Source organism: Empidonax traillii, unplaced genomic scaffold (genome assembly GCF_003031625.1).
Source record: "Empidonax traillii isolate 1590-97213 ecotype Southwest subspecies unplaced genomic scaffold, ASM303162v1 scaffold98:size2021230, whole genome shotgun sequence".
Classification (NCBI taxonomy): Eukaryota; Metazoa; Chordata; class Aves; order Passeriformes; family Tyrannidae; genus Empidonax; species Empidonax traillii.
In genome coordinates this window covers 1,697,575-1,711,173 of record NW_020955291.1, presented here as the reverse complement: position 1 = coordinate 1,711,173, position 13,599 = coordinate 1,697,575, and the positions used below count along the sequence as shown (strand labels likewise).

At 39.7% G+C, this 13,599-nt stretch overlaps 1 protein-coding gene across 1 annotated transcript in view; it reads left to right on the top strand.

Moving 5' to 3' along the window:
* The window catches only part of FHOD3 (formin homology 2 domain containing 3), a 354,314-nt gene that overhangs the window by 294,701 nt on the left and 46,014 nt on the right, over positions 1 to 13,599 (top strand). The window contains exon 19 of the mRNA XM_027881870.1: positions 6,369 to 6,527. Coding sequence (XP_027737671.1) covers positions 6,369 to 6,527 — 159 coding nt within the window. The remainder of the gene's footprint in view (positions 1 to 6,368; positions 6,528 to 13,599) is intronic.

Below are 13,599 nucleotides of genomic sequence, written 5' to 3'. Positions count from 1 at the left end.
TGGACTCTGAAATGTTTTCTGTTGCATTCATATGAAGGTCACAGCATGGTGACTCATAACTGTGTATTTGACAGTTCTTCACTTGGTAATATTTTCCTAATCATTATGTGGAAAGGTTAGAATATCAAACTGGATCTGCTGCGTAGAGTCTACACGTGTGCTCTGTTCTGAAGGATTGAATTATCAGCTGGACCACATTTACAGCTAAACTCTGCAGGGTTTTTTGGTTTTTGTTTTATACTGGTAACGGGCCTATTTTAAATCCTTAATTTATGCAATGTGGAAATTTTAGGATAGAAGCTGGCACAGGAAATACCTCTGTAGCTAGGATTCCCTCTTCCTCAGTATTGTTATAAAATAAATTCACAAAGGCTGGTGACATGGCTGTTCAACATTAGAATCAACAACAAAAGGAAGCTTTTTATAGTTACATTTGGTAGGAATTTGAAGTAGCATTAAAAAAGTTATTAGCTTGAACATTTGTTTTTCATGGCTACATAAAGTCTTTTTCTTCTAAGTAGAATAATCGGTATCAGGGAAACAATGCCTTTTCCTGGTTAAAATGCTAGTAAAACATGTTCATCTCTCCTAAAATAAATAAATCGCCTGTGTGTTTTCTCTGTGCGCCTATATATTTTAGAGTGACATAAAAAAACAGCACCTTGAATATTTTACTTCTCTTTAGCTAGAGAAAGTTGTTGTATCTGTTACATGTCATAGATATTATTGTTTACTCGTAATCTGGAGAGTCTGGATATATCTGGATATAGAAGTTCTCAGGTCACTTGTCTGTGTTATTAACTCAAATTTTTTTTTATACTCATTCTTGATCTTCTTGACCACGTAGAAACATTGCAATTTCAACAATCAAGCCCCTAAGTAGCTAGCAAACAACAGGTACAGAAAGAGATGGCTCGTGTAGATCCTGCCATCACTGTTCTTAGCTGATTTTTTTTGTGACGCAGATACATGTAGATCTGAAATGTATGGTGTAGCAGCCTTAAAACCACATTCAGCTGATTGTCCATTTGGCCAATGCTGAGATTAATTTCTCTCTCTTAATTCCCTTTCTACTGAGGAAGGAATGCTGGTGACGTCATGGCATGCTGCTCCTCATCTCTCTCCCCGTAAATACAAATCTGCCACAGATGGTTTATAGATGGAAGGAATGAGAGCATTTTCTTAGATCCATAAAACATTTAATTCCTTGAATTGAATGTGGAATGATGACATATTTGCCATTTCCAAAATTTAGCTTTGTGCTAAATGCCAGTATTGTAATGGATTGCTCTGGCTGATTCTTAATCTTTTATTCTCACACAAAATTTTGATAAAATATCAAATTGTTGGAATTATGACTTGTTTACTTTTCCAGTCACTCATTGTGCACGTTCCCAAACTACCCTTGGCTATTTTCCCTCCCTCACACTTGCTTCCCAAACCTGCCTGATGCTTTGGCAGAGCTTTTGGCTCCTGGCTGGAAGATGAGTGAGCAGGTTTCTTTGAAATTAGTGCAAGTCTGAGGAATGATTTAGGTGACTGCTTTCCTCTTGGAGACTAATAACTGCTCTCTGCATGAGACATTGTACTTTTGGCACTCTTTCCACCCTGTCCCATAACACAGACATAGAACTCTCATTGTCTCTGTAGAGAAGACAGTGGGGACCAAGGATTTCTGTAGTAGAAGTCTAAATACACTTCTGGAACTTCTGCCTGGTTTTGGTGAACACCAGAAAGTCTTACAGACTAGGAGATGGTCCTCAGATCAAATGAGAGTAGAAATAATTAAGCAGACCTCTGAATCCATAAAAGACTTGAGGTTTGGTACAAAGATTTCACTCAAATTAGGATAGCTCTCGCTTTTTCCAGACTTCTTGGTTTATTTCCAGGGATTACATTCCCCGTTGTGTCTAGTTTCTCCTGTCCAATGGCTGCAATCCAAAACAGGTTTATTCTATAATATCGTAAAGTCTGACTCACAGCTCAGTTGGTTCAGCTGAAAAAAAGAGTTCAGAGCAACAAATCAAAAGTCAGATCTCCAGATTTCATAGCACGAGATGGAAGTAGGTGCATGGAACAGGAACAGTCCAGAAGGATGAGAAGAAAGGCAAAGTCAGGGTGTGTAAGGGGGGGCTTGGCTCTTTCTTGAGCATATGCTCTTTCATACAGCTGTAACCAATTTTACTCCAGTTTCTAATCCTTCACTGTGATTTCCACAACACACAGCTATAAACAGCTACTTCCTGGCTCATGAGAAGTTTTTCATTAAACACAACAGACTGTAATAAAATAAAGTGGATTTTAAATTGTAGGATATAATACAGGATTTGGGGGGTTGGGGCTGGGAGGAGAGATTCTTGCTTTTAGGAAAAGTTATGCCACACTGGGCAACTTGCACATTGATTATAGTTAGTGGACCACCTTTAGTTGCAGAATGTTTATTTTCTAGAACAAAGGACCATGACATTATATTTGTGAATAGAAAGCAAGTGATCAGCTAGCCCCTCCAAGCCTGTCTAGTATTTCCTTTCTTCTCACTCCACCAACCACACAGATATTTTGGCAAAGTACTTCAAAGTGTTTACTCTTCTGTGGATACAAATTAAAACATGCAGACACACCTGAATCAGATGTTTGTTGTTTCACACTTCTGCCCAGGTGTTATTCAGCCCTTCTGCCATACACTTGGTTCTGCATTAAAGTATTATTTTGCTGATTCATGTATATCCTGTGGCATATAATAGTGCATCATGTGCCACAGACAAAAAAACTTGTAGGGGGGAAAAAATTAAGGAATCTGTTTTCATGTACACATGTATACACATGCTTAGACACATATTCCTTTTGAAAGGATTTGTTGCAATTTGAATGAATGCCAAGACAAGTCATAAACATGGACCAGAAATTTCTGAAAAAGATTACGTGCATGCATCCTGGAAAAAGTCAGTCAGCTGAGCAATTCCATGTAATATCTCCAGAACTAAGTCCTTACTAATTGAGATAGAAATAATTTAAAAAAAAAAAAAATGCCATCTCACTAGTATTGATCACTGAAATTTTCTGTACTACTAATGCAGACTTCTCAAGTTTAAAGGCAGGATATATTTCTGACTTGATGCTCATATATGATCATTTACTTGTATTACCACTTGAGAAGTTATTTAAATTTTTCTGCTTCCTATATTAATTACAGTAAAGAGGCATATTTTAGACTATGTGCTCATCAGACTGCAGATCACCTTCTGTGGGATGGTAACAGTTTTTAAATCTATCTGAACTGCCCAATCTTCAACAGAAGCAAGAGAGTCTGACCAGTTAGGTCTTGTAAATGTCTAAATTGACTGTAATTGTTAATACATTGCAAAAATGTTTGTTTCCCACAAATTATATCACCTGATTTGTATTTTATAATTTTTTTTGCATTTGCATTGAATAATACAGTATTCAGAAGTTAGGGGTTATGTTTTATACTGACACATTAAAATATTAAGTGCATTAGTTCACTGTTCCCTCAAGCATTTGAAGTCATTCTTTGTTAATGAATTTATAGCACAGATTGAGGTCACCTATTACTGTCATAAAAATTAATACTTGTAGCTTATTTTAACAGTCAGACACTTACACACGTGCAATTTCATTGCAGACAAAAAGAAATTCTTTTCCTAGTGGTCAGGTAGTAAATTTCATAGTAGTAAAATCTTTCTCTTTTCTTCAATCTTTTATTTATTTGGAAAGGATTTCTTTGGAACTCAGCCGTTGTCCCTAGAATGGGTTTAAAATCTCTTCTGCCCCGGTTTTTGAAAAGGGTTACTTACCCCAAAATTTTATATCCCATGTGCAGTTATAGCTCTGGAAAATACCTACGTGCATACATCCCCTGTCCAGCTCATCTGTCTGTCATAAACCTTTGCTAAGGACCAAGCGCACTGTTGCAGTCGCCATCATCCCAGTGGTCAGTCGTATATCCCCCAAATGAATATGTCTCGATTGTCAAACTTTGGAGCCTAAAAACTGAGCTGCAGATTTGAGGCTTACTTACCCATACCACTTGTGGGAAACCTAAATTTAACTCCTTTCCCCAGGCCTTTTCCCTTCTGCGTAAATTCTTTGGAGCTGTGTAATTCTGTGGAGCAAAGGACAAGGTAAAAATTGGTGGTTTAAAAAAGGCTTAGTGCAATACAAACTCAAGAGGAAGCAGTCTCTGGTGTACCCTGTTTGTTTTTAATGTGGTCTTGGCCACTAACTGTGGTCCTGAAAATGTTATTAATGGCTCAAGAAGAAACAAAACTACTGATTTAAAGGAGAAACTGCATTTCACATCCTTCAGGTAACTCCAAAAGAAAAAGAGGAGTCTCTTACTCAAAGAAAGAAAAGTTCAGGAAGGCATCAGAGATACTTCTAAGATGTCAAGAAGAGAGCAGTTCTGACAGAACTGACGTAGAAACATTAAAAGCAAATGTTATCTCTGCTCTCCAAAATTTATCCTTTTTACTGCAAAATTGTTGTTTCTTCTTAGGTTTTAAAAAAAAAACAAACTCTCTTATTACTTTCACAGATCATACGCATGTGGTAGTCCATGACTCTTGTAAATTGCAGTTGCTTTCAGTCCCATCTGCTCACAGAAGTTGCATCATACCATGTTAATTGTTCTGGTATGAGGAAAGGTCTGTGGTGCCACACAGGTGCTAAGCAGGGACTGGTGGGCAAACCTCTCCCTGTGCAAGCAAGGAACTGAGCTGTGCCATAAAAAGGTATCTTTGTAATGATACAGCTGCATTCCCCATTATGGGCTGACCCACAGCTGGAGGTACTTTGATGAAATCATTTACTAGCTTAGTTCTTTCAGTTCAGAAACAGCACAAAGGCCTAGCAGTAGGGTGTTTCTTGTCTCAGTGGCTGTGGTGCAGACTCAAAGAAAGTAAGAACAAAGCTTCATGGTCTAAAAAACAATCCTGAGCAGTAAGAGTCTCCTCCTGGGCTTTCCCCAAATGCATGGATGGTTCCCTGTTCTGAACAGTTGTATGGGCTGCCATAATGCAGCCTGGAAAGAGGAATTGCTTAATCTCTGCCCCACTGAGATTGCATCTGTGTTTGCTGCTGCTGGAAATACAAACCACAGCTAGGTAACAGTGTCTGCAGGGAAGTCCCAGTCACATCTCTGCAGCCTGCACTGCAGGTTTATATATAGCAAAGCATCTCTGCACTTGCTTGCATCAGTGTGCAGGACTTCTCCCTACATTCCTCTGCTTGACAGCATTCCTCAGCCCATCTCTGATAGGGTGAGGGAGGAAGAACCAGAGAAAACATGTTTACAAAGTTTACATATATGGAGAGGGAGGAAAAAATCCCTGAATATGAGGAGCACAGTCCTCTCATCTTTCAGCTGCCTGATATACAACATACATAGTTACCAAAGAGACACCTTCTAGCATGGGATAATGAGAGAAAGAGAGGCATGCTGAGATGTAAAAGCAAAGACCACATTCAACGCTACATTATGCCATATATAAATGGCTGGTAAGTCACCTTGCATAGTTGGTTCGCATTTTGCCAATGTAAGGATGGGGAGAAAGAGGAAGAAATTCCTTGGGTCTACTCTAGAATGGAATTTAAAGCATTTGTTGTTAGTTCTTTGTCATTTCATTGTTATTTATACTGGAGAGTGTGAGATCCAAAGATATGTTTAGTTCCATTTAAAACTTAAGAAAAACTGGAAGGGTTGAAATTGTCCTGCACCTGTGAAGGACTTGTCAGGCATATCATGAGCAGCAAGGTAGAATAACTTTCCCCTGGCAGCCAGAGGTCAGAAAACTATGCCAGTGCCTCCAGGAAGGGCCCCTATGACTACTTTGCCAGTGCCTGAGGTGGATTTATAACACAGGAGAGTGTTGTCAGGCAGGTAAGAACTATCCTGTCTGTCTCCCAGCCAACCCCAACATGAGAGAGGGACAGCAGCCAGTCCGGGTTGATGCATCCAGCAGGGAATTGAGCCCTGGAGCCCACTGGCTGCCCCACCAGCCCTGTGCTGGCCAGTCCTGCTGCACAGCAGAGCTCTCGACTGGCAGAGACAACTTTAGGTGTTTTTCAGACCGGCTCCTGCCCCAAACTGCCGTTGTGGGGACTCCAGTGTCTTAGGCTAGGTCTGCATTGAATAGCAGCATTCAGATCTCTGGTTGAATCCTGGCAGCTCACGTTGATACCAGCAAGGATGTGGTAGAAGAATTTAGCTTCTTTTGGTGACTACAAATCAATTAGCTTTACATTCAGTGTCAGCTTCCTTGAGTAAGGGAAGTCATTAGTGAGAGGAGCAACTTTAACTTTATAGAACAGATCAGAGGAATAACGCTCTTGTTCTCTTCTTTACCAAGAAAACTGCTGCAGATGGGAAGCGACAGGAGATAATTGTATTGGACTCAAAACGAAGCAATGCGATTAATATTGGCTTGACTGTGTTACCCCCTCCTCGCACTATCAAGACTGCTATTTTGAACTTTGACGAATATGCCTTAAACAAGGAAGGAATAGAGGTAAGAAAGAATAGTTGATGTCTTCAAATCTGCATTTTCAATGCTTTTTTTTTTTTTTTCCATGTTGCACATGGTGCAAGACAGACAGACTTGTTATGGAAGAGAAGGGGATGTCTTATGTCATGCCTGAGTGTTGAAGTTTTTCAGATCAGTGCCTTGGGCTCAGAAACATGTAGTATCCACCTGAGGTTGGGCATGCTCCATGGATGTTGATTGTCTGCTTTGTATCTAAGTTTGAGTAGCAATGCTGTTAATTCCTGTCAAGATTTTCAGAATATTATCTCAAGCTAGACTTAAATACTGTGAAGCAGCAAGAACAGGCAGTGAGTTACTAGGGCTGATGTAACTGGTACAGAATTTAATAAATTTCATGCCCAGCTAGCTGCTGGAGTCATTCTAGATTGTATATCTCATTGAAAACAAATACAATGACTAGTTCTGCTCAAAATAGCATTTCTGTGTTACTGTTGTTTGAAGAAAAGCAGTTGGTATAAAGATTGTAGATGATGTAATTTTTACCGTTACATGTTTGACTTTGCAGATATTCCTACCAAGATCCAAGATGAGCTCTGTTTATTATTTTTTTATCAAAACATTTTTCTTCTATGAAGTGTAAAAGAAGCTTGCTACTCCCCTGTTTGTTTTTTTCATGATAGTTGAATTCATTTCAAATTAATTTTTTCTTTTCAATAAACCTGTATCATCTAGTAAGACTAATCTGCACAGCTACAAATCTCAACCAGTGACTGAGCTGCAGAGATCATATATTGATTCAAAGTCACCTTTTAGGGGTTTGGCACCATGTTTTATGATTTCCACCTTTCCACCTTCACTGTGCTGACTACAGAAGAAAATGAAAAAAACTTGCTGGAATGGCAATGAAGTTGCCAACAATACATGCAAAAGAAATACTTCAGGCAAAATATCATTCCAGCTAGAAGACAAGGCCTTATTTATCCTTGCTAGAATATAGTTTCTTCCCAAAGCTCTTTTACTTATTTTCTGTAATCATACTTCACTCGTATTATGAAAGTGACAGATCAGTCTAAAAAGGTAATTTTTCATGACCCAGCCCATGTACTCACCACTGCAGTTGTCATTACTAAGCTTTAAAGTGTTGGAGAAGTACCCCTCCAGCCAAGTTCAGATGATCTGCACAGCCCACCCTTTCCACTGCCAACATTTTTCACTGGGCTGTCCATCTGCCAACCACCTGTGGTGTCCACGTTTGTGAGTGCCTTGTACCACCACACCCTCCTTTGGGTGGCCTTCCCATTAGTTGCCTGGAACCCATAATTTCATTTAAAATATATACATTCAGGTAGCTTTCAAACTGAAGAATTAAAGAAATCAGGAAATGATACCCTGCTAGTATACTTGCCCAATACTAAAGAAAATGGGGTTTCTGAGGTCTATGTCCACAGCTTTGTGCTAAGGATATGAGTAATCCTAATGTGACCATTCTGGTATTTGAAATCAAGGGCAAGTGGAGCAGAGCCTGGGTACATTGCACTTTCAGAGATGAAGCCTTCATTGGCTGGGAAGGGTGATGTTCATGGAGAAAAGAGCTTTTTTTTCCTCAATATTCCATATTTATTCACTTATCAGGTGAAACCCTACACTGAATTCAGTCTCCATTTTCCAATCCCCAAGTTACCAGTTTTTCTTATAGTATGTTGTTAGAGTCAGACAAATGGTTATAGTGATATAGGGCTGGATTAAGATATGCAAAATTGGCCAGGAAGCACACAGGTCAATACAGAAATGCATTGTTTTGAGTCCAGCTGTTTTTGGCAGAGCCCTGCCTCAGTTTTCCATACTGCCCCTTTGGTCTACAGGGCAGACAGTCTTGGTTACTTGTTTCTCATCTCTGCATCTGTCTGTTCACTGGCTTTAGCCTTTGAGTTAGCTTAGAGTGAAGAGATGTTGTCTTTTCAGTCTAGATTTTCAGAAAATCTTCTGGTTCATATCTATGGTTCTAATTGGTAGCGATGATGAATAAATCGGTAATGATGTAAGAATCATCTTCATGTATAAAAAAACAAATATAATAAAGCATATTGTTTACTATATAATGTAATTGATAGCTTATCTATGGGTTGAATGAGGCAGGACTCGTTGGCAAAAAAGTTCTGCAATTGGCCTAATTTAAAAATTGTATCACAGTGGATACTCAAAAGTGTTTCTGCTTGGTTAACTGTCTAGAAGAGATGTCACATCTAGTAAGCAGAAGAGAGAGATGTAAGGAAAGCAGGAAAAGAGATGTAATGTGTGCAGTGACAACATAACATTCACTGCCAAAATTTCAGGAAGCTATAATTTAGGGTCATCTTCAGCTTTTGTCAGATCCAACACAGAGCAGAGCACCAACAACGTAAAAAGTCACCTGAGCCATCTTTTGCCTTGACTGTGAGCTCTGTGCTGTGTCCTTCACTGAGGAGCATCGGCACTGTGATGTTAGTGTGTGTGTGTGTGGCTTTAGTTCTGCACCTTGCTGGATCAAATGGTATCTTAAAAGTGACTTTAGCGATTCCTTTAAGGACAGTGGATTAAAGTAGCGCGGACAGTAGTTCTAGCAGCAGAGCAGTGATGCAGCAGGCTGCAGGCTCCAAGACTGTCATAGCCCGATTTATCATCAAGTCCATAGTGACCCAGTAAACCCTCTACTACTGTCCTATATTCTGCTGAATGCTGCTGTGCTTGTGATGTTGGGCTCATTGGTAATCCATAGTTTACTTTTTAACTTTAAATATGTAACTAAGTAGAAAAAGTTCTCCAGTTATTTTAAAGCCCTCTACACCTAAGTATGTTACATAAGTATTTTTAGGCCATGTGTTTAAAGAAGCTAGGTACCCCTGAGCTGTGAAAAAAAGGCAGAAAATAGGAGCATGACGCTATAAAGGCAGATGTAGTCCACTTAGTATGCAAAGCAGGCACTGTTAAAGACGTATTTTCAAAGGAATGCACATTGTGTGTTTGCAAGCAAGCGTCAGTCCAGCTAAAAAAGATTTTGCCACCTTACATTTGCCAAAGTGTTTGTGTTTTCCTTTCTCTGAAAGCTTGGCATTCATTGTGTTCAAACAGCTTGGAGCTCACTGCAGAATAAAGAACAGCCTCCTTAGCATGGATGAGGTCTTTCTGTGAGCTAAGCAAAAGAGGCGAACTTAAAATCCTGGCACCTAATTTTTATGTATCATGGGCAACTGCAAGAATGGAGTACAACAAAGCAGTCCTTGGTGCTTGTCTTTAGCAAAGATAGTGGATCGCTCTGTAAAGGGCTACTCAGTAAGGGAACATGGATTAAACCCAAATTTAGTAGACTAAAATGAGGGTTATGCTGTGAGGAAATTAACATGGTTTGCTTTGTACTTTATAATATAGCTTTGTGATGCTATGCAATATTCATTGCATTATAGGTATAGCTTTTAGTAAAACCATTTGAAATTTAAAAATCTCTCCAGATATGCTAGGCCCTCTGTACCTATATTAAGTAATTTGAATTCTAGATGTCTGGAGGGTCTAGGTAGCCCTGAGATGTAAAAAGGGGTATGAAATGAGAGCTTGGTGTTAAAAAGGCAGATGGTGACATGTATAAACAAAAATCAAAATGTGATTTTTGGAAACAAATATGGTGTTTACCTTTTTATTCTTTTATTATTATGATCATTGATACGGTATATTGACACTTGCAGTTTCCAATTTGTTTCATTTGTGTTTTGTGAAAGTGTGATGGGATATTTCAAATCCCATGCTAGCTTGTGTGACCTGAAAGAACACCTTTTTTTACAAGTCCAGACAGAAGAGAGAATGGCCTCAGTGGTGCCTTGCTGGCTGGACACTCACAGTCAGACTACCCCTGCCCTAATCAGTTTCAGACTCTGTTTAAAGAAAAACGCCACTCCTTCTCTCCTTGCAGCAAACCTAAACATCTTCTGCAGCTTCTGTGACCAGCAATGGCATGTTCATATATTTCGGTAGATAACTGAGGAAGTGGAGTGGTATGACTGAGGTAATGGTGTCAGTTCCTGATTTACAGGGATGGCCATCAGAGTTTAGATATAGTCCCTTCTCAGAACTGCATTATTTTTGGAAGAGTTGAAATAAAATTAGTACAGGCAGCCTCACTTATTGTGAGTTCTGACCTTCAGATGCTGTTATAATTTCTTAGATTTTCTACAGGTAAGGAAACCAGCAATGAGTCTCGTTAACAGCTGCCTAGGAAGCTGAAGTGTGAGAGAGCCTTTTAGGAGTTGAATTATCTGCTGAGACCTGTCAAATATCTGATGAAATACCCACTAATCTGTTTTTGTTATACAGCTTACTAATTTGTGGACTTCAAGCCACGGAAGCTTTGGACCCAACAACAACCAGATATCTGGGTTACTAATTTTTTTCAGGCTATTTTCACCTGTAAGATCAGTTGAAACCGAATATGAAAACCAAGACACCCTTGCAACCTCATCATCACTGAGAAGCCCCAGTATCTCATGAAAGTGATAACTTATAACTTAAGCACCTAATTTCCTCAGAGGCTCTGGGCTATTCACAGTTGCTGGTTAGGTGCTTCCTTGCATCCCGCACTGAGACCTATGACACTCAGCCATAGGGGGGTTATAAATTTTACCCTGTGACTCTTGTAAGTCTTTCCTCTTAGGAACTTCTGGAGGTTATGCCTCAGGATAGCAGAGTGCAGGAAGTGAGGAATTTGATCCCTATGCTGAAACTCCAACTAGTTCCAGCAGTCCATCAGCAGAATAATTAGGATCCCTTATCTCATGCAAAAATTACTTCTTCCATTTTTCATACACTGGTTTTCCTCACAATATACGACTCTGGCCCAAATGCGTGGGGGAGAGTGAGAATGCATGAAGGTGAAATATGTATGTCACACATTGTAGAGAATATGAGCATAGGGTTTGTTAATAAACATGTCTTCTTTAATCGACCTGAAGGCTACCAACACCACCTCAGTTACGAGGAAAGACTGAGGATACGGGCCTATTTAGCCTGGAGAAAAGCAGTGGACCTTACAAATGCCTATAAGTATGTGAAAGGACAGTGCCAAGAAGATGGAGGCAGGCTTTCTCAGTGGTGCCAAGCAATAGGAGAAGAGGCAACGGGCAGGAACTGATGCACAGGAAGTTCCTCCTAAATATGAGGACAAACTTCTTTAGTCTGTGTGTGACTCTGCACTGGAACAGACTGGCCAGAGAGATTGTGGAGTCTCCCTCTTTGGAGATATTCAAGAACCATCTGGATGCAATTGTGTGCAATGTGCTCTAAGGATGACCCTGCTTGAACAGGGAGGTTGGAGCAGATCATCCTCTGTGTTCCTTTCCAACCTGACCCATTCTGTGATTCTGTGTACTGGGGAAAGTGTTATGAATTAATGATTTGACTCAAAGCTATTTGTGATTTAATGGTCACATCAGGTGCCAGTAACCTTCTGCCCTGCTGTGTTTTTATACTACTTTTACTGTTGGTGATCTTTCAAAAAATAGTAGCAGTAAAAATTAAAATAATAATAAAGTGGCAGATGGTGTACTCATCACTTTCCAGCACTGAACAAATGGCTCATATTAGTCATAGAGTGGAAATCAAGAATAGGAGCATTTTACCATTAGCTCAGGGGCACAGCAAGGATGATGACCAGCAGGATCAGAATTATTTGCCCAAGCAGATCGGAAATGCTGGTGTAGGTCATTTTTATGGGGGCAGTTGCACCCTGAATGGTGTGAGACCTACCAGCAGCTCTGGTCCCATCCAGGCATGGCTTTCAGCAGCAGGGCTGATCCTCAGCAGCTGGCACCACAAGTACAGTCTCTTCTGCTTGGCATTTTCTGTTTCACATACTACGGTACAGAGCGCAGCAGCTTTGCAGTACTTGGACTTGAATGCTTTCTGTCAGCTCCATCTATCTTGTAGTGTTTACATAAAGCTCAAGGAGGAGGAGAGTCCCTCGGGAAATGAAGCTTACTGTTTCATTTGCCCCAAAGCAGTGCAAAATCTCTGGAGTGAGGGCTCTACCCCACCACAAAATACTTGTGGGATCCCTGGGTAGCTGCCAAAAGTCCTAGTTATTTGTAGGAGGCAATTGAGAATACTGCTGAAGTGTTAGCCTTTAAAAATGCATCAGAAGCATTTTTTCATCCATCACATGGCTATTGCTAAACTCTCCATGTATGGATGTTCATTATGATCCAATTTGCAAGCTGCCCAGTCTCAGCTGAGGGTGTGTTGGCTTCGCCTTAGTGTGGAAGAGAGAAGTAGACATTAGGAGGCCTGGCTTTGTCAAGGGACACTGCAAAACTTCTTACGAGTTTCAGACTCAGTGTCTTTTTGTTTTTATTAACTTTTTTAGATGAGTATTGGTTAAGCACTGAGAAATGTCCTGAAGCAGCTACTTATAAATCTAATTTTATGTTAACTATGACCCAAATTACAGATTTTAGCATAAACTGAAAATTACTTACCTGCTTAATTCTTGTTTTTCCCCTGGAAAGGTCCCTTGCTCTCCATGCTTATCTCCAGTGCTGTACAGACAGCCAGGGGAATTACTGGTAGTGGAAGGGGGCAGTTGTGCTGCCTGGATAAATTGGCTATTCCAGCATTAGAACAAGGCTGTAGTTTGGATTAGCAGGTCTGATAGCTCTTTGGCTGTGTTTTTATTATTCTCTCCTCCCCTTCAAAACAGCCTCTATCATTATAGAAAACTACAACAAAGACATGTCATTCCTCAGATGAATAAGTTGTGTTAAAAATCTGTTTTGCTTTAAGGAGGCATCTTTAGGGTAAACACCTCAACTTATCTGATGATTTTATGTTATTTTGCTTTTCTTTTTTATTTTAAAATGCACTTCCTATTTTAAAAACTAATTAATTAGTTAAGAAGCAATACCTTAGAGAGTATTTGAGAAGGAAAGCTGCCACATATTAAAAAGGCTGTAAAATCCATTAATTAAAGGGAAATTTAAAATATTTTAAGCCACACTGGCAGCAGAAACTGAAAATATTGAGATCCTTTTTCATCAAAATTTTTGACTTTTCAGATCAAAAGAGAAAAAGGCCATAT